Raw genomic sequence first — 21,719 nt, 5'->3', positions numbered from 1 at the left:
TGGAGTTTTTGCCCTGCTAATTCCTGCTTGAGCCTGACCAACTCCAGGAAGTGCGGCTCTTTTAAGTCTGCACATGAAGCGCGAAAGCACCCTTAATTACAAGCCCAGGAAGTGTAAACGCCTTCATCTGTCTCCCAAGCTCCTGTACATTGCTGGAAACCTCTGACTGTATTCCCAAATCCTCAACACCCCAGGACACTGTCTGCTTTGCAGTTCTTCCCTTCACCTAGCCCATCATCACTGTTGCTACCAAAAGGTCACTGGAGGGCTGGAGGGATGGCTCAGCAGTTAACAGCATTTGGTGTTCCTCCAGAGGACCCAAGTTAGGGTCCCTGCACCCATATCAAATGGCTCACAGCTACCTATAACTCCCGCTCCAGGAGATCTGATGCCCTCTTCTGTCTTCTATAGGTAATCACACTTAAATGAGGCACACACACACATACAGACACAGACATACACACACACAGACACACATACATACACACAGACACACACACATACAGACACACACAGACACAGACATACACATAGACACAGACACACACACAGACACACACACATAGACAGACACACAGACATACACACACACAGACATACACACATACATATAGATAGACACACACACATACAGACACACAGACATACACGCACACATATAGACAGACACACACACAGACATACACACAGTCACACAGACACACACACACACACACTTAATACATTTAAGAAATCATGAGAAACAATCTCAGACCTAAATTCTCAGGCTTAGATCCTGAATAGGTCCTCTAAATGGAAGCCAAATGTATGCACTTGAGTCCAGAACTGAATGCAGTCTCACGGGACAGTCACACCCCCTTCCCTCAGGAAATGCCTCATGATTTGTGACAGTCATTAGTTGCTGCCCTTGACTCAACAGCAAGTACAAGTTGTTTCTCAGTGACCTTGGGTTGATCCCTCCATCACCCTGATCTGCCACCAGGAGCCCTGTGTTGGCCTGTGATGCTCTACTCTGCACCAGAAGGGTTGGAGTATGGCCCCTTACGTTACCCCAAAAGCGTATTGTACCTCACAAAAGCTGCTGAGTCCTGCTTTGTTGTAAAGTAAATACTTATTCTTACTACACAACCACACTCCACCTCAGCCGCTCGCGTTTTATTATCTGCCTTCTTTCCCGGAGGCCAAGCTGTGTTTGTTTTCCTAGGACAAGCTACTCAGAGAGGCCCTGGCCGGTGTTTTCCTAGCTCTCTGTTTGTTTTCTCTGGGAATGTGAGGATGGCACTTGGCAGGAAGGCCGTTGTATGTGTTGTGCAGCCCTGCTAGGCCCGGCCACCCCCTACTCTCCACCCCCGTGTTTTTATAGCTGTACTGAGGACACAAAAGCAGCCCTTTTGCTTGCCAGCAGGACTGGATCTCTGACCCTTCAGAGCCTGAGCGGTTGGGCCTTGAGCCTGCAACCGCACTTTCACAGTTTGAGTAAGTTGCCCCACTTGAGGGTTCACAAAACTGAAGAGCGATCACACCGGGATCCCAGGGGACAGTCAGATGAGGATTGAAGGTGGATGTCATCAAGCCTATCACCTTCCTCTTCTGGGTGAGGACAGTACACTGTGTCCTGACCCGCTTCCTGCACTCGATGGGTCATCTTGAGTTGTAGTAGGTATGGTGACCCATGTCTATAATCTCAATCTAAGGGAAGATGCGGCAGAAGGATTATCACTAGTTCCTGACCAGTATAGACTAGGTAGTGACTGCCATGCTAGCCTGAGGAAGAATGTGAGACCTTGACGATAGGTAGATGGATAGATGATAGATAGATAGATAGGTGGGAGACAGACAGACAGACAGACACAAAGATTTTCCCCTGAAGTCAAGGTACACTAATGTACAGAGGTATTTTTCCATTTCAGATAAACAGAAAGGGTAATAAAAAGAAGCCATCCATATAACCTTGATGCTCCATCACGATAAGTGGTCCTAGCTCCGCTCCCCTTGGCCCTAACCAGCTTATCTTGATGAAGTCTGAGTCACTGCAGTTCCCTCTTAGGTTGAGATCCAGGCTGACTCCACAGCCCTGCCCACCTGTTATCCTTCCCTGGGGACACTGGCCACCTTTTCCTCTGGGTTTTTACAGTATGGTCAAGACTGACTTCTTTCCAGACTCATCTGCAGTCTCCCTGCTGGTCCATCCCAGCTCTGCAAGGGCAGTGAACCCAGATCACTGTGAGAGCGGCAAGTGCTCTTGCTGAGCCATCTTTCCAATCCCTTAAATTCGGTCTTTATGGCATTTCCCAGCTTTCCCATCCAGCCTGCAGTTGGATAGATAACAAAGGCACGTCATATGTTCATTTTTCTCCAAGTACAAACAAGCCTAGTGTTAGCACACCTACTTACCTCTTGACCTTGACCCTAGCCAAGGTCACATTTCTCAATTCTAAGCTATACATTGCTTTTTGTTTTTATTTGTCTATTGTCTTTATATGGACCTGGCTGGCCTTGAACTCAGCAGAGATATGCCTTCCTTGCCTTCCAAGTACTAGGATTAAAAGCAAGTACCACCACACTAACTAGTGTTTTCTTTTCTTTTCTTTTCTTTCTTTTTTTTTTTTGGTTTTTGTTTTTGGTTTTTTGTTTTTTGGGGTTTTTTTTTGGGGGGGGGGGTTCTGAGACAGGGTTTCTCTGTATTGCCCTGGCTGTCCTGGAACTCACTCTGTAGGCCAGGCTGGGCTTGAACTCAGAAATCTGCCTGCCTCTGCCTCCCAGAGTGCTGGGATTATAGGTGTGCGCCACCACCACCTGGTTTATTGTTTTGTTTTAAAAAGAGATTTATTTTATGTTTTATTTACGTGTGTGTGTGTGTGTGTGTGTGTGTGTGTGTGTGTGTGTGTGTGTGTTTGCTCTAGTGTATTCAGGCACCCACTGAGGCCAGAAAAGAGCATTGGATACATAGGAGCTGGAGTTACAGGTGGTTGTGAGCCACTTGGCATAGGTTCTAGAATAGCCCTCTGCTCCTATAAAAGATCTGAGTTCAGTTCCCAGAACTGACAGTGGCTTACAAACACTTCAGCCCCAGGGGGATCTGACACCCCTTTCTGCCTTCTTCAGAGACCTGCATGAGTATAGTGCACTTACATGCTGATAAAACACTCATACACATAAAATAAAAATAAAAATCTTTAAAAAGCAAACACGAACCAAGAATAAGAAATAGATGTCGGACAGAAAGGTGGCTCAGGGGATAAAGGCAGTCAGGCGGGTATGCTTTGTCTGTGGACTGGCATTTGATCTAAAAACCCACAGGGTAGAAGGAGCGCTCTCAACAGCTGGGCTGTCCACCCAAGCCAGCACACGTAGTTTTTATATTGTTACATTGTAGCATCTGAAGATTTAATGCATAGTCTAATTGTAACTGGCCGCTTTTTGAGACTTTTTCTGAGCTTTCTGTAAGATGCTGCATCTGGTGTCTTGTTCTAACAAGAGTTTATCAAAGTGTGCAGGAGCCTAGGGGAAAGTGTCTCCCTGGGGTGTGAGGGAGGCCGGGAGCAGGTGGCCTCTCAGTGGCTTTTTATTAATGAGGATTATAACAAGGAAAATAAGCCAGCCACTTTCTCTGTTCATTTTTATAACCCTGCTTCCCATAACCCTGTATTATCGGCTTGGTAATGGTGAACAGCAGATCTTACTACAGTGTGCAGTGGAATCAGCCATAACTGGCAGTCACAGACCTCATGTTTTTTGAACGACAACCTCAAAGTGTGTTGAGTACAGTGGGCTCGAGAGAGAGAACAGACCCAGACTGGTGGTATCACTAGACACAGACACATAAAACTAGGCAAGGAGTGGGTAGGGAAATGGTGCCACGCACCGAGGAAGAAGTATTTGAGCAAGGGCGAGGCTAGACTAAATGATTCCAGAGAGGTAAAAGGAAGCTGAACCTGTACAGGGCACATGATAGGTTTCTATCTTGAGAACCCACTCCCCTTGGGTACTCTGACCTTGCAAGATGATGTCACTGAAGCCTCATCCTTCCCTCTAGGCTCACCTCGTAGCAGCCTTTGAGCAGAGTCTGGGAAACATGACCATCAGGCTACAGAGCTTAACTATGACTGCCGAGCAGAAGGTAAGGCTGGGGATGCCATGTGCTCTCTGTTCACTTCAGATAAAGATGCAGATTTTAACGTATGTATGCCTTGGACTGGTTTGGGACATGCAAAGCTAGGGTTTGAATGTCAAGAGTAGATCCGTTGGGTAAAATGTAGCCTAGATCAACCAAGTGTTGGCCCTGGCGTCTTCTTTGGATCTAGTGGTCTTGGCCACTCTTTTTATGTGCTCCCTGATGCCCTTACCACTGCGTTTAGATCCCCGTGTGAGGCAGATCTGTGACACTCCTTTATCACTGCCCTCCTCTGTCCTTGGCTTCAAAGCTGTTCTTTATGGAGCTGGTTTGAGATGTGCCTGTTCTGTCTTTCTCACCTTCAGGATTCCGAACTGAATGAATTAAGAAAAACCATCGAGCTGTTAAAGAAACAGAATGCCGCTGCCCAGGCTGCCATTAATGGAGTGATTAACACGCCAGAGCTCAACTGCAAAGGTAACTCAAGACCTGCCTTGGCCAGGCGGCCTGCTGCCCTTCAGCCTCTCACACAGTGTGGGACGCAGGGGGTGAGAGACTGACTCAAATCGCACCTCCAAGGGGCAGGTCCCAGAAGGCAGACCCCTTTCATCTGCTTGCTTCTGGCCCCTGCAGAGATGGCTAGTGTAGCATGTCCTCTTCTCTATCAGTCTTAGATAGGAGAAATAGATTTCTTATGGGGAAGCATAATAATGTTTTATGACTTCTCTCATGCTTCCACGATTATTTAATATGCATATGGGAAAGAAGGTAGAATGGGTTCATCTCTTAGTTGCCCTAGTAAACTACCTTAACAAATCATTGGGCTTTGTGTGTCTTTAGTTGGTGGGCATGTATGTGAGTTCGCTCCAGCAATACCCATTTGAACAGCAACTGTGTACAGAATGGGTCTCTTGCACTTAGAAAAGACTTTCCCTGTGTTTTTAACACCAGCCTAAGACATCTCCCCCTTAAAACTTGCTCATCTTTCCACAACTATATTCTGAGGACCCAACTGACCCTTTGCTCACCATGCTAATGATAGCCAAGTGCTTTAGAGGTGGTGGCGGCTTTCCAAGGTCAAAGGATAGTTAGAAACAGAAGTGGGCACAGACCCTCAAGCCTTCGGGCTCTGCTTATGGCAGGCTGTCTTCAGGATTAGAGATGCGTGTAGTCATAGGAGGAAAACTAGCTGCAGCCATGATCTCAGCCATCTCGTTATTTCTGGCACTGCTGTTCTTCAGATACTGGGTCTCAGAAACAGCAGTGTTGGAGTTGAGGTGGGAAGGGTTAGGAAGAGTTGGCCATACAGAGTGGAGAGGAAAGAGCGCTGGTGGCAAAGGGAAGAGAAGACAACACGGAGGGCCTGAGATGATGTGGGCTTGGTGCTTCCAAAGGGCCAAAAGGAGGCAGGGGACCGTAGCAATCAAAGGAGCCGACTCAGCAGACTGCAGTTCAGGAGAGACCACAGGTAACCCTGTTCCTGAGGCCTGGGTACCATCCCTGGTGTGGCCAAAGAGAACAGAGTGTAGTCTCTTATACTAGGGAATACTGCTGTGTTTCAGAGCATATCTCCCTCTCTGTCAAAACTTAGAGAGCTGGTGTTGGGAGATTTTCCTTAGGGTTTATGTCTCCCATTTGTAACGTGCAAGGTGATAAAGCCCATGGGAAAGAGGAAGGGTGTAGATATTACCAATCAAGACTCTTAACACCCATAGTGGAGCCCAGAGGCGATGCCTCAGTACTAATGCCCTAGAGTCAGAGGTGGCATTCTTGGGGATACAAGATTGGGCCCTAAGGTTCGTGGACGACATGCCTTGCCTTTGCTCTCCAGGAAATGGCAGTGCCCAGGCTACAGACCTACGCATCCGCAGGCAACACTCCTCTGACAGTGTTTCCAGCATCAATAGCGCCACCAGCCACTCGAGTGTAGGCAGCAACATAGAGAGCGACTCAAAGAAAAAGAAGAGGAAAAACTGGGTGAGTGTGCATCCCTAGACTCTCCCAGGGGCTGCATCGCAGCCTCTCTCGGCATACATGTCCCCAGCTAAAACCCAGGCTGCCTGCTAACCTCAGAACCACAGACCCTTGGAGAGCAGATCCAAGAAAGTGCTCTGGGCAAGGCCTTTTACCAAAACCAAATGTTGTGCTCAGCAAAACAGTGGCATTGAAAAGTCCTACCTGTGGTTTTTCTCCTCATGAGACCGTGTGATGTACCATCTTTCATTTCATGTAGATGTCATTTCTTCCTCATCTTACATTGGCCAGAGACTCTAGACCTTAGTGGGCCTTTTACCCACTTATTTTTATTTTGTCCTTGGTCCTGGGGATGAAACTCTGGGGCAACTGCTCCCCTGCTGAGCTCTATCTCCCCTTCCCACAGCATTTAGCAAAGTTTCCTCTTAGTTCCAAGGTAGTTCTTTGAGCATATATCAGTACTTATCACATCTTTAGCCATAATCTTTACTTGTTGATATATATATATATATATATATATATATATATATATATATATACACACACATACTTTTTTTAAAATGTAAAGTCTCACTCACTGCATAGCACATCATACTAATTATGTAGATCAGGCTAGCCCCAACTTGCACCAGCCTCTGCCTTCCAATTGCTTAGATTATAGGTGTTTACCATGGCTGGGCTGCCTCTGTTTGTTTATGTAACTGCCTTATATAATATCAAACCAACATTCTCACTGAGAATTTTATAACCATGTTCTATGAGTACATTTCATACCAACAGTGTTATGGGGCCAGGGGCCCCAAGTTTAGGCTTGTACCCCAGGATGTTGAGTCTAATACAGTTGCTATCCATAATCCTAAACTGCTTCCTGATTTTCTGCCTGGACTGTGGAAGGCTGCTTTCTCTAAGAGAGTCCCAGGCACTCCTGCCCAGTTTTATGATGACTGTCACAGCTTCAGGGCGGTGAGGAGGTGTGTTACTTAAGATCACCCTGGGTAGATCTGATGTGGCCAGGCTCACAGAGACACTTTGTATGTAGCTCTGACACTGTCATGTTTCATGTGGCGTCTTGTCCTTTATGCCATACACATCTTCTTCATCTTGTGTCATCTTGGATGGGTGGCAAGGTCTAGTTAGTGATAGAGGAATCGGGGTTTCATGATGCTGGTTATTGGTAACTGGCCTTGGGGGTGATCTACCAGGCCATCTTCATGTCATTCCCTTATTACTCCGGTTGATTTTTCCTTTCATTAGGCTGCTAAAAGTTCTTTTTTAGCAACCCATTTGCTGTAATAAGAGATTAGCTTATGTTGCCATCTCTAATATGCAATTGGTAAATATAGTCTGGTCAGATTCTCAAAATGATGAGAAAATTACCTCTGAAATGTACAGAGCCAGTGACGTCTCAGCAGGTAAAGATATGTGCTATGCAAGCCAGACAGACTGAGTTTGATCCCCAGAACCCACATAAAGATAGAAAGAACTGACTCTATAAAGTTATCCTCTGCCATCTACACATGCATGGTAGCATACTCATACCCCCAGATAATAATAATAATAATAATAATAATAATAATAATAATTTTATCATATAAATTTATTGTTATTATTTAAGGAAAGAAAATTTATGGCTGTTTTCTTCTAGTCAAGAAGAAAACATGTTTTTCTTCTTATGTTGGTTTTAGAAAAGTCTCACTTATTTTTGAAGCCAGGAAGGATAGACAATAGACATCCCCAGCTTACCCCAAGCTTGGTTCCTAATTCTCTGCAACCCCCTCTTCTACCTGGCACGTTACTGGAGGGTTTAATTCTCCGACTTGTGTGGCAAAACCTGGCTCTATGACTTCTGCCTGCAAACTGGAGCCTCAGTAGAGGGCAGAGGGCTGGGTTTGCCCACAGGCTGGACAGGAACCTCGTCAGATATGAAACACATCCACTGGGAGAGGCTTCATGACTCACCAGCAAGGGAATCCCTAGACTAAATTCTCTGAAGGCAAAAAGGCACCAGGAAAAGGAAGTGACTCTGAAAATACCTTTTTGGGAATGATGTATGGTTATTTTTGTTTGGAGCCTAGAAAAGCCCATGTTGCGTGGCCCTGGGAGAATTTTGTTTAATTCTCACATTCTCATCAGGATTTCCACGTCTGCCTTGGGGGTTGGGGAATGGCCTTACCCCTTTCCTATTTTCTTTTTCCACGGTGGTTAATGAGTTCTGTCAACAGCTACGGGATTCCCAAGCATGACATGAGATGGCCAAGTTCTCTGCTTGTTAGATTATATTTCTGATGGCGGCAGACAGGAACCCCCTAAGTGGACTCAGCAGAGCACTGCACAGACACAAGGGCCCAAAACAGATGCCAGTCCCCCATTGCTAGTAAGATGTGTATTACTGCTGCCACTTAGAATGAGAGACGGTTCGGAAGAGGCAGGGAAGGGACCAGACATGCAGGAAAGCAAGGGAAGCCATTGCAAGGCGAGAGAGGCTGGGAGAGTCCTGGTTGTAGGGACCCACCCAGCTTGTCCCCCCACCCTGCCCCTCCTTTCATGATGGAAGAAGATGCCCCCCCACCCAGCCCGTGCTGCTCGAGCATCCCCCTCCCACCAGAAGCCTCTGCCGTGTGTACTATGCCATGTCGCCTCTGAAAAGTCCTAAGCTGTCCCTATCACTGGCTTTCTCTGTTAAAAATTGTCTTTTTTTTCCTTCCCCTTCCCTATTTTTTTTTTTTTTTTGCTCGCATTTTCTCTGGCAGGTCAATGAGGTAAGCGAGACTCAGTTTAATATCAGATACCAAGCTAACCCATCCATTGATATGACTAACCTCATCCGCATCTGTCCCCACATCCAAGCATCCTGCTTCTGTCGCTGTGTAACCTCATCTTCCCACACGCACCCGCTGAGCCAGGCTCTGTCTTGCTGTTGGCATCTATTTTGGAACAAAGAGCAGGCATGGAATACCCCCCTCCCCCAAGGCCCGTCCTGAGCTGTCAATGCCAAATAACCTCCCTCCCCCCCGAATGCACTGATCCCACGAAGCTGTTGGGTGCCTTTGCCGTTGATGGGGGGAAATGTGGTCCAGTTAATTGCTCTTCTGCAAGCATGCCTCTACCCGGGCCTCACCTCTCCCTGGCTGACCATTTTGTGTATTCAGTTACGCAGCTCCTTCAAGCAAGCTTTCGGAAAGAAGAAGTCCCCCAAGTCAGCGTCCTCTCACTCAGACATCGAGGAGATGACGGATTCTTCATTGCCTTCCTCACCCAAATTGCCACACAACGGATCCACAGGCTCTACCCCACTGCTGAGGAACGCCCACTCAAACTCTCTGTAAGTCTATCTAGTAGACAATACCTTTGGCGCCTAAGAGCCCACTCTTGTAGCTGGGAGTCCTGTTGTGTGGCGTGGCCCTGCTCCTCGAAGCTTGGTTTTTATCAGGGCGCCATGGTTTATGATCAGCAGCTGCCCATCAGCAGGCTGTTTAACTTCTCTTTGTACATCTTGTCGCTTTATCCCACGCAGAGGGTTGGGCAAGATAAACAGCTGCCACAGAGCCTCCGCCATTTTGATATGAAGGGAGATGCTTGTGTGAATGTGGGCAGTTTTTACAGAAATTCTTGCTTTTCTGGGGTTAAGTCTTTAGATTGTACATTTCTTCTTCGGTTAAAGTCTGGTGTTGGTTGTTTTGGGTTTCATACAGTGGTTCATCCCAAGAGCCACCCCTCGGGTAGCACTGAGAGACTCTTTGGAGGCACAGCTGGTTTGTTGAGACTCGTGGGTGTTGTTAGTTACAGAGAGAAGAGCCATCTGCCCTGGCACCATCTTCCCCGATGATTCTCACTTTGATTGGAGTTCTCATTCCAGTTGAGTGTAGGGAGGCAGACCTGTGCCTTACCCAAGACCACAATGCTCTAGAGCCTAAAGCAGAAATAGCTTGGGGTGGCTAGGCATTGACTATTAGATACATACTCAGTATTTGAGTATCAGCTCAGAACCTGACCAACACAGTTGGCTTTCTGTAGCACTAAGAAAGGCCCCCCTCACCCCATCCCCGTCTACCCCCTGAGCATTAATAGTAGGCCTAGGGTCCCTGGTGAAGAACCAGATAAAAGTGGCCTGCAGAGAGAGTTGATATCAGCAAGATGGGACAATGTATAAGAAAGGACCCATGGTCATGGCCAGGACAGCCGCTAAGATTTGTCATATACATCTCGGTTTCTCTGTTGGAGGTCTTTGCCACATGACTCTATGCATTTAGACCCTATGCATTGAAGGGCTTCTGTCTTCCACCCTTCATTCCCAGGAGGCCACATCTATGGAGCTGATCCTAAGTCTGCATAACCCAGCAGCCTCCTGAGAGCTGTGGCCTGCTTGCACAATATCCCATAACCTGTCCAGGTCCTTAGCACAGGCCACAGGAGATGCAGATAGGATGGCATACTGATTATGTGGAAGACCGGATGGAGAAGACAGCATTCAAATTAATCTGAATCTTTGAATGCCCCTTAGTGAAACAACAGGTCTCCATGGTGATCTTTTCCTCCTCTTCTGGGAGGAGTCCAGTGGGAAGGACCTGGGTTAGGAAAGAGGCAGGACTCAAGAGCCAGCCTGCTATGTGCTCTAGCCATACTGAATTCTCTTGCATGGAAGAGAAGATGAATTTGAGGTTATGCACTCCTTTCACATGGGATTCCCACGATGTAAAGACAGCAGAGGTCTCCATCATCCATCCCAGAGCATCTAGACTCAGCAGTTGCCTGGGGAAAGGCAAAAGGAGCCCATTGTCTGCTCTTAATCCCTGGACTTGAACTTGGTATACAGTGGTCTGTAAGAACAGGACATCGAGTCTAACATTCCTTAGGGACTATAAGGCCTTATGCACCTTATGCCCATCACAGGAGGACCATGCTTTGTGGACTACATATATCCCCACATAGATCAATACAGTTTATTCTACTCCTAACTCCACCCCACCACCCCCATACACCAGGAACCGTCCCTGGTTGTGTTACAGCAGTGTCCCAGATTTTTATAATTCCTTGCTGACTTGATCCCATCTACTGTGGGATGAGCAGACAGTAATCAGAGAAGCCTAGAAAATCCAGGCAGTTTGTCCCAAGGGTTAATTCTAAGAATGCATGTGGGATGCAGCCACTTATCATGGGGTGGTCTGGGGAGGCCCCTCTTGAGTGGGGCATTCTGGCAGAGAGAGTTGTAACAGAAGGAACCACTGGTTAGTTCTGGTCAGAAACACAAGCCGCTGTGACAAACCTGATTTTGAAGCTCAGAAGCTTTGCTTAGCTTTCTCTTCCTGATCTAAACATCCTCATCAGCAGGTAGTCTGCCCTGACTAAGAACTTCTGCTCAGGGATGCTGTGTCCAGCCTGGTCAGGAGACGGGCATGTATGTGAGGTCTTGTGGGCCAGGCCTGCAGGATGCACTTGTTCACTCCTGCCAAACTCCACTGTCGGGAACCCAAGGCCCATACGACCAACTGTGCTAGGAAACAAGCAAAAGAAGAAATGGGGCTTTGGTGATCACAGATCCAACACTGAGTAAGGCTGTCTTCCCAAGACATCAACAGTATAAGAAGCGCAAAGTGGAAATGGGCTGATAAGTCTGTAGGGGAGGACAGGGCAGGCAGGCTGCTTGCTGTAGGATGGTCAAGGGACATCATGGCGGATGTGGCCGGAGAGATAGTGAAGCTGCAGCATGTAGAGTTCTGAAATGTTTTTAAAGTGTACTGTTCATCACAGTGAGGATACATGACAGTGGGAGCATGAGGTGACTGGTCACATTGCATCTGCAGTCAGGGAGGAAAATGTGGACAGGAAGCAGGGGCTGAGCTACAAGGCCTCAAGGCCCACCCCCAGTGATTCACATCCTCCAATGAAGCTCTAACTCCTAAATGTTTCTCAGTTTTCCCAGACAACCACCCCAGGTGGGAACAAAGCCTTCAAGCACAAGAGGCTGGGGGTGGGGCAGAGTGGGGGCAGGGAGGGACTTACACCTTACATTCAAACCACAACTGGTGTCAATCTGGACCTCTGCTTGAGTTGAGTGATGTGGGAGATGCCCAGGAGATGTTGTGTGGATGTGTTGGCCAGCCTGGAGCTCCAAATGGAAACTCTTGGTTGGGCGGACTGAAGAGAAAAAGCAGAGGGCTAGGACTAGCTCTGATGTGCTGACATTCAGAGTTCAGGAAGAAAAAGCACAGTGGCCAGTGGCGTGGGAGGAAACCCGGGAGTAGAGGGAGGAACTGCGTGGGAGAGGGCATACAAACCCCAGCCACAGGCCGCTGGGTGGCCTGTCAGAGAGGCAGGGAAGCTGCAGCATCAAACGAGAGAGGAGCAAGGCAATGCCTTCCAAACCACCGTCCCCACAGGGGTGGGGCAGGGTAGGGTCAGCTCCTAGCTTCCCACAGGGATGGGGCAGGGCTGTCTCCTAGCTCCCCTGCCCTTTTCTTACATTCCACAGCCTCCATGGATGCTGGAGATATTTGATTTGGGTCTTGTTTTTCCAAAGGGTGGGCTGAGGGCTAATGTTCATTTCCAACCTTAAAAGGTTTGTAGAACTGTGCAAATGTAGGTTGGAGAGGGAGTTCAAAGATGAAGCCAAAGGCAGAGTGGTTAGGCTTGGAGAAATCCCTCCTCTGAGGGTGAAATGGCAGCTGTGGTAAGACCACATTTCCCACACTCCAGGCATTTAAAATTGAGTATGCCTCCAGCCCACTGCTGTTAAGACAAAGAAGGGGACGGTAGAATAACGTGCTAGGGACTGAAAAAAAAAAATCAGTTCACTTTAGTTCATGGTCTCTGGAGTAGAAAAGTCTAGGTTGATTGCCTACTGGGTATAGTCCAAAGTTAAGCAACCCCCTTCCTCCAGATTTCATCCTGAATTGCCACACTTAAATAGTGTGACCTTGGGCACAATGGTGGCTCTGGGCCCCATTCTTCCCCACTTTAAAATCAGAATCATAGTAGTATATAAGGTAATCAAAGAATATGTCTCAGATACCTCTAGAGAACACTGCAGCAGACCTACTGTGTGGGGGTGGGCGTGACTAAACACTCGGAATGATGAGAACAGTATAGTTCTACAGGAACTGGGGCCGAGCAGAACCAGGGGGGAAGAAGGCACGGTGTTCTTCCCTTTGCATCTTAAGATGTTTTCTGTGGCTGTGACTGCAGAGACTAGATCAGGTATGTTGTAGACTAGACATTCATTAAGCTTACAGTTTGGGTGTATACACCAGCTCTACTTGGGACCCTTGGTTGGCCTTCTTGCTGGACCTTGGTATGGTTGGGGTACCGGGGAGCTTGACACCACTGTCTGGAGCAAACCAGTTCACACAAGTCCATCTTTCTTCTCATTCAGTTGTTGGGCCCCACTCTTGTTACTTCATCTAATGTTAATCACTTCCTCAAAGTCCCATCTCTAGGAATCATTCAAGCAAAGCTTCAGGATCAAGTCTCAGAGCGAATTTGAGACTAGACAGATATCTTACCCCTTTAGTGGAGTCCCTGGTAGGCAAAACTTTGCAAGGCAACCCCTGAGTTGTGTAGTCAGGAAGAAACTCGGAAAGAACTTTCTAGAGAAAAAGGGCCGGCCCTATTGCAACACCTGGAGTGGAGTTCCCAGCAGAACAAGGGAACAGACCCAGTGCTTGCAGCAAGATGAGGGAGGAGCAGCCCCAACATTCACAACAAGACCTGGATTAGAGCATGCCTCTTACACTAAAAGATGGCTCTGCAATTCAGCCCTAAAAACTGTAGGTCACTCTGAGCACAAAGAGCTAGGGAAAGAGTCTCATGATTTTGTGTTCTGCAGATTCAGATTCAGAAGAGGGTAATAACATTTTGGGGAGTTCTTGTGTGTGTGTGTGCGTGTACGTGTGCATGTGCGCGTGCGTGCGCGCGCGCGCGCGCGCGCGCGTGTGTGTGTGTGTGTGTGTGTGTGTGTGTGTGTGTGTTTAAATTTAAGAAGATACTGAAGTTGAGATGCTCCCTCAGTAGTAGTAATTTTTTTTAAAGATTAATATATTTTTATGTGTGTTGATGGTTTGCCTGCATGTGTATGCATGTAAGGGTGTCAGATCCCCTGGAACTGGATTTAGTTGTGAGCTGCCATGTGGTTGCTGGGAATTGAACCTGGGTCTTCTGGAGGCACAGCCACTGCTCTTAACCACTGAACCATCTCCCCAGCCCATTTAGTGACTTATTTTAAAGGCAGATCCTTACTCTGTGTCCAAACAAGCTATGGACTTGTGATCCTCCTGCCTCAGCTATCTAGGTTTCTAGGCACGGGCCTTCCACTCAGCTCACTAATTGGTAACTTTAAAAAGCAAAAAGAGTTCACATTCTGACCAGTTAAACGGCCCTGGAAAGACAAGTCCGTTTGAGGGTTCGCCTTTCCTTCGAGCCTCTGCATCTCTTTGGACACTAGCCTGAATGTCTTCGGCTGGCAGCTGAGGTCAGGCCCTCGGCCTGGTTCATGTGTAGATTTTGTTTGGCCTCTAAGCCAAGTTTTAGGACGGGGCTGCCATGGCTGCCTTCTCCAGAGCCACGTTCGCAGTCTCCTGGCGGTCACCAGCTCCAGCCCTCGAAACATGGGAGCTTTGGTTCGCTGAGTTTTTTCTTTTTCTTTCTCTCCCATCTTCAATCCAAATCATTATCGATTACCCAGCATCCTTTAGAAATCATAGGACTATATTTTATTAGAACTGTCCCTTCCAAAGGCTACAACTAACCATGGCCTCTAAGGTCTTCTACCTCCTATTTCCTTGCATGAGTTCTATAAAAATCTTAGCGGTTAAACAAAATAAAATGAAAATAAGATTAACTGTCTACTCATATATTTAAATCCTCTGTCTCTCTCTACTTCTGTCTCTCTCTCTCTCTCTGTATGTGTGTGTCTCTCTCACACCTCCACACACTTGCACACATGCACGCACACACACACACACACACATTTGGCCAGGGGTCAGGGGAGAGTACCTTTGCTCTTGACTCTTACAGCCTGCCCTGGGACATGCTCAGACCCCAAAGGTAAACTACTCCAGTCCACCAGTCCCTACTTACCCTCTGTTAGTGCAATGCTGGGGAGAGATACAGCAGAGCCCTTCTGGCGACCACTGCTCTACACAGGTAGAGGAGCAAAGTCTGTCCTTTGGATGCTTTGACTACGGTCCTCGTGATGAATGAGGAAGTGGTCGGGGCTGGAGTGGGAGCCAGTTGTTTAGGATAGTGCTCTGAACACTGAGTGATGGTTGGCCTCAGATAGATGACTTTGTGGACCACCCTCTGAGAGGGTCTGTGAAGGAACCCTTTGGCTGTTTTTGCCAGTAACATCCTCTTCCCCCAGCATTTCCGAGTGTATGGACAGCGAAGCTGAGACGGTCATGCAGCTGCGGAATGAGCTGAGAGACAAGGAGATGAAGCTGACGGACATCCGCCTGGAAGCGCTCAGCTCTGCTCACCAGTTGGACCAGCTCCGAGAGGCCATGAACAGGATGCAGGTGAGTGGATGTTGAAGAACAGAGCCCCAGGAAGCTGCAGAACTGCAGCCCAGGGCGAGGGGGTGTGTGTCGGCGCGCTGGTCATTGATGCTGCCCATGCCACCTCTCTTTAGAGAGTGAGTCTTCACATCAGACCTTGTGTGTCTCCACCTTCCCTCTTCCTCCACTCCCCCTTCACTGGCCTTTAAGCGGCCTGCCTGCCTTTTCTGCTCTTTGCCTATTTTGCCTTCCCTAGCCCCACCTTTCAAGCTGCTCATGGAGAGCTGTGGTGACTGGCTCTGTGTCCCTACAGGCTGTCTCATGCTGTTCCTTCCTCTCCGAGTATCCTCTGTCAATCCAAACTGGACCCCTCCTCCAAGGCTCAGCCTGGCCCTCATCCCAAACCTTTCCATGTCCTGCAGCTGGAAGAGTCAGTGGCCTCCTTTAAAGATGGCTACAGACTGGTTCTTACAACAAGCCCCACCTTCTGCCGTGGTTTTTGCATGCATTCGGTTCTTTGTGGAACAACTGTAGAATAGACGACTCCTATGGAGTGTGCTAAATGAGACCTCACTGGAGAGCAGCCTCCAAAAGGGTGTTCCCTGGAACACCTGTCTCCAAGAGAGGCTCCTGGGAAGGAAAGCCACATAGTTGGTGTGTTCCAGAAACATGCTGTGTACTTCTCAGAGTCACAAAGCAAACAACTCCTTAAGGCACTGAGAAATCATGGAGCTGAGAAATCTGTCACACCCCAAGTTCTGAAATCTCTGGTTGAGAGACTCTTTTACACTGGCCACTCAGGCAGCAGACCCTGAGAAAGGCAATTTCTCCGTAACCCCTAAAGACCAATTCTCTGTGAACAGGGACCAGCCCTGTCAGAGTCTTGAATGACAGGGAAGGTGAGGCACATCGCTGAGTCTCCTCAAGGGTGGTGTGTCTGAGTTTGGCTCACCCAGCTGCCTGGTACCTGCTGGGAACTTCCAGACTCTTCCTCTAGAAAAGACCCGGCCATTCATTACATCCATCCACCGAGCCATTTTCTCCCTTATTCTTTGCAGAGTGAAATTGAGAAGCTGAAAGCAGAGAATGACCGACTGAAGTCTGAGTCTCAAGGCAGTGGTTGCAGTCGGGCGCCCTCCCAGGTGTCCATCTCCGCCTCCCCAAGGCAGTCTTTAGGGCTCTCCCAGCACAGCCTGAACCTCACAGAGTCTACTAGTCTAGGTGAGTGGCTAACAGGCTGGGGGCAGGTCGAGTCCACCAGCCTGGGAAGGTGGCTCGTGGGACCAGGAGCAGGCTTGCATAGCAGCCTGACTGCGTGGCTCACAGGCTGGAGACAAGCTGAGTCTATAAGGCTGGGTGAGTGGACTGTGAGTCTCTGGGCAGGCCTGGTCCACCAGCCTGGGTGAGTGACTCATGGGACGAGGGCAGAGGGAGGCCTGCAGCCGGCACCCCAGTCCCCAGGATGAGCAGGCCCACAGATCTGATGGTGAGGTAGCAGGTGTGTGTGTGCACTTCGGGTGTGTGTCTGTGTTTGGGTGTGCATCTGCTACCAACATGAGCCCGGCCATTAGAGTACTCCATGCTTTGCTCCAGCACCCCACCCCACCCCCAAATTCTTCAGACCATGAACTTGGGTTTCTCCTTGACCACCACGCTGAGTTCTGCTCAATCCATGTTAAAATGTTGATCTGCAGGCCCAATGCCCGTGTACCTCTCGGTAGCCGGTCCTACAGAGGCCATGTCTGGGCCTTCAGCCTTCTGGCTGTTGGGATAGACTCCAGGCTGGTACATCATCCCAGAATGCACCTTGAGTTTTCTTTGTGAGCATTTCAAGGCTGATGCTTTTATTATTTATTTCTTTATTTCTTTATTTTACCCATGATGCTGCCGTTGCTATTGTTTGGTTGAGCCTCCCTTGCACTTCCATCCGGCAAGACGCATCATCAGCCTGCTGGCCCCCTGGTCCTCCCACCATCGGTTTCTGTGATCTCATTCTTCATCCCACCCCGTCCTCCCCTGCAGCCTGACACCTGGGTTGTCCTGCTGCCGTGCCCACGGGCGGCAGAGGTGTCGGGAAGCAGCTTTGCCGTCCCCGTGTGCCTAAGGCTGTTGATGTTTTCCATTCGCAGACATGTTGCTGGATGACACTGGTGAATGCTCGGCTCGGAAGGAAGGAGGCAGGCATGTTAAGATAGTTGTCAGCTTTCAGGAGGCAATGAAGTGGAAGGAGGTTAGTCGGATCCCTCTCCCCGCTCGACTGTCCTTTTCCCCCAGGTAGAAATGGCCTAGCTTAGCGACTTAACTGGAAACCTGAGGCGATGGGAAATACTAACACCTTTCTCCACACCACAGTCTCCCTTACTCACAGGGGGAGCATTGCAAGACCCAGGGGATGCTGAAATGGCGGAGTACACTGGACCCCATATGTGCTGTGATATGTTACATGACCATGGGTGTTAGAGCTTCATATATAAATTTATGAGATTAACAAGAGGATCTTGGGGATGTAACGCAGTAGCCAAGTATTTACTAACATGTACAAGGCCCTGGGTTCCATACATAGTACCATAAAAAATAATTTTAAAAAATAATAAAAAATATAGAAAGAAAAGAAATTGTAAAAATAGAATACTTAAGACAGTGTTCTGAAAATACAGAACTCCTGTACCCACAATCCTCGGTGGTCTCTCCTGCGCCCACACTCCTTGACTGTCTTTGACATAAAGCAAGCAAAGGACACTTTATTTCTTTGCTTAAAAGATTGAGAAAACTTGCTTAAAAGCAGCTTCATATTGTGTATTTTCAGCACTAGCAAACACTAATGCTCTCCAAAATGGCTTTTCTGGAGTAAACTGAGGCACGTCCCAGGCAGCTCTGCACCTTTTATTGGTAAGGCAGAGGAGGAAGCTGACTAGATTTAGCCAACCTGGGACTCATTTCTATCTCATCAGAGGCTACAGACATAGCATTCACCACGCTGGGAGACAGGAGGCCCTCAGCCCAGTCTAGGGAGCACATGGGTTCTCTGAGTGGGAAGGGCAGGGTGTATCCCGGGTCACCCGTGCTAGAAGAGGATGTCTCTGGTGTGGTTTCTGTTCCAACATCTATCTGCCTGGAGACTATTCTGAAGTAGAGGTGAGGGCTTCAAGGTGAGCTGTATTTTAGTGGGTAAGTCCTATTTAGTGCTTGGATGATCTTAGCTAGAAAAGTGGGAAAAGACCAGAGGCGTCTCCAGATGGAGTCCCTAGCCGGCCATGTTGTTATAGTTTTAGATAGTTAGGGAACCAAACATCCATCCAAACAAAGTGTTTCCAGCCAGACTCTTCTCTGCCAGTGTTGTCACTGTCAAGCTGACTTACTAGGGGGTTTTTAGAGCTGGATAGATGGAAAGGAACCCCAAGAACCCAGCTCATGGAGGCCTGGACTGTTGTGTTGAAATTCCTTCTCCCAGCATCCTTCAGTGCAGGCAGGTGACACCCTTCCATCTTACCAGTTCTCCCTTTCATTATTCTCAGGGTCACGTGTAACGGGATGGTAAAGCCATTTCCTCTAGTGCTGCTGTTCAGAGCCACTGTGGCACACCCAAGAGTCACTGATATTCAGGGCCACTGTGGCACACCCAAGAGTCACTGATGTTCAGGGCCACTGTGGCACACCCAAGAGGTCACTGATGTTCAGGGCCACTGTGGCATACCCAAGAGGGCACTGACCACAATGCTATCCCCATCCATCATACTGCTAAGAAACTCAAGACCACAAGGCACATGGTGGCGTCAAACCCTTTCATTGCTGGACTGGCATTCTTTCCCTCTGCTGATTTATAACTGCCGCATGCCTGAGCCCGCCACCCAGACCCACCCTTGTCCCAACTACATCCTCACAGGCATGCAAGATATTAAAAAAAACCAAGCAGACTGGAATGTTTTCTCGGCCTCCTTTTCATTAACGTGATCGGTTAGCCCCCGCGGGTGTAGAAGAACAAGAAGGGGGAAATGAGAGTTGTTGGCAGCCTTCCCAGGCTTTTACTAATTTTCTAAATTGAACTTGTTTTAAGTTTTAACAGAAAGAAAGTAATAAATATTACTTTTAGATAGAAGAAGCCAGGATCACCCCTTTAATCTCAGCACTTGGGAGGCAGAGGCAGGAGGTTCTCAAAAAAAGAAAGAAAGGAAGAAAGAAAGAAAGAAAGAAAGAAAGAAAGAAAGAAAGAAAGAAAGAAAGAAAGAAAGAAAGAAAGAAAGAAAGAAAGAAAGAAAGAAAGAAAGAAAGGAAAAGAACAGAAACATTCTCTCTGACATTCTAACCACATGACAAGGTTCATTAAACACCACACCACACGAAACAGTTGACCCTAGAAATGTGTACATTGAGAAGGCATCATTGCCTGGGTCTGTCTAGTGTAGCTCTGAATCACGAAAGCTTCCTGGAAAAGGTGAGTAGTTCTTTAGCAAGATTTGCAAGCGGGGCTCTGGCAGACAGAAGCTTGGGGAAGCTACAGTCAAGGATTTGGAAGCCATGCCCTGTGCGAGGAATGCACTTAGCTGATGGTTTCCGGTACCAGAGAGGTCGTCTTAGTCTCCCACATCCTTTGCAGTTTTACCAGAGCAGCGGCAAGGCTTAAGGCTATGACATGCCAGCTAAGTCATGCCTGGTGTGGAAAGGAATGGGGGTTTGCTCTCCTTTGGAAGCACTCGAATGCCTAGGCCTCTGCCCAACCTGGCTAGACAACAGCCAGCTCTTTCTCACCTGCGCATGTCTCCTCACCCTTAGGACTCCAGACCACACCTCTTCCTCATTGGCTGCATTGGAGTTAGTGGCAAAACAAAGTGGGACGTGCTCGATGGGGTGGTTAGACGGCTGTTCAAAGTAAGTATCTCAAGAAGCAAGCCATGGCAGTGGGCTGGGGGAGGGAGGAGGGCTTTGTCTTCAGAACCTGACTACTTCCCTACCCTTCTCACTCCTCCCTATCCATACATTGCTAGGACTTGTCCTCTGGTCCTCCGGGGCATGGAAGGATGATGGTATATTCAGTTGACTGGCTGGACATTCCCTGTTGTCTGCCCTTGACAATGGCTGGCCAGCTAGTAAACATTTGTTCACGATGGCATCCCTGAAGTTATGTCCTGTTCAATATGATTAGAGTCTCTGACCTGAGGCTGAAGCCCAGGCAGTACAGTTTTGTCTTTTGGACTGCACATTCATGCCCAGCACATGCCAGTCCTGCAGTCTCTGACAGTAACATTCCACCAGTCAAGAATGCTGCTGTGGTCACACCACTGGATTGGGTATTTACCATATCATATCATCTGTCCTCTACACACACGCACACGCACACACGCACACACACACAACTGTGTATCCATGTGCACATGCACACATACAAGCAACTTAAGGAAAGAAGGGTTTCTTTCTTTCCGGCTTACTGTTTAAGAGAAGGCATGGAGGCAGGAATGCAAGGTCACCATTGCACCCGCAGTCAGAAGCAGAGATAAGTAAGTGGTGGCGCTCAGCTCCCTTCGTCCAAAACCACAACCCACAGAAGAGCCCTATGCACATTTAGGGGAGGTCTTGTCACAATAATTCACCTCATCCAGAAACTCCCCTGGACATGCCCAATGGTTGTCTCCAGGTGACTAGCCATCGCAGTCACCACTGAAGGGATGCTTCGCAAAGGAAACCTTTGAATACTTTGAAGCTGCACAGATGCTTTGCTGAGCCAACATGGGAGATGGGGAAAAGTTCCATGTCAGTTACTTTAAAAAAAAAAATTATTTATTTCATATACGTGAGTACACTGTAGCTGTCTTCAGACACACCAGAAGAGGGCATCAGATCCCCATTATATATGGTTGTGAGCCAGCATGTGGTTGCTGGGATTTGAACTCAGGACCTCTGGAAGAACAGTCAGTGTACTTAGCTGCTGAGCCATCTCTCCAGCCCGTCAGTTATTTGTTTATTTTTTTTTTTTGAACTTCTTTGTACCATCCCCAGACTCTGATGCCTTTAAAATTTCCAGACAAATTTAAGAAAAGCTACCTGGCTTTACATGCTTGGTTCACCCAGATTAAATGTTCATGGTCTTGTTGGGGGTGGGGCGGAGGGTGTTTTCCCTTCTCCTAAGCAAGTAAATCTGTCTAAAGAGA

General features: G+C 48.1%; 1 protein-coding gene across 3 annotated transcripts in view; it reads left to right on the top strand.

Moving 5' to 3' along the window:
• Nav2 (neuron navigator 2) overlaps window positions 1-21,719 on the top strand; it is a 364,636-nt gene that overhangs the window by 321,912 nt on the left and 21,005 nt on the right. For all 3 annotated transcript variants that reach the window (XM_052162012.1, XM_052162003.1, XM_052162022.1), the window contains 8 exons: window positions 4,037-4,120; window positions 4,480-4,591; window positions 5,946-6,091; window positions 9,238-9,410; window positions 15,444-15,597; window positions 16,635-16,797; window positions 17,706-17,806; window positions 20,347-20,442. In XM_052162012.1, coding sequence (XP_052017972.1) covers window positions 4,037-4,120; window positions 4,480-4,591; window positions 5,946-6,091; window positions 9,238-9,410; window positions 15,444-15,597; window positions 16,635-16,797; window positions 17,706-17,806; window positions 20,347-20,442 — 1,029 coding nt within the window. The remainder of the gene's footprint in view (window positions 1-4,036; window positions 4,121-4,479; window positions 4,592-5,945; window positions 6,092-9,237; window positions 9,411-15,443; window positions 15,598-16,634; window positions 16,798-17,705; window positions 17,807-20,346; window positions 20,443-21,719) is intronic.

Source organism: Apodemus sylvaticus, chromosome 1, assembly GCF_947179515.1.
Source record: "Apodemus sylvaticus chromosome 1, mApoSyl1.1, whole genome shotgun sequence".
Classification (NCBI taxonomy): Eukaryota; Metazoa; Chordata; class Mammalia; order Rodentia; family Muridae; genus Apodemus; species Apodemus sylvaticus.
The sequence above is the reverse complement of the archived record's forward strand: the minus strand, read 5'-3'. Positions and strand labels throughout refer to the sequence as shown.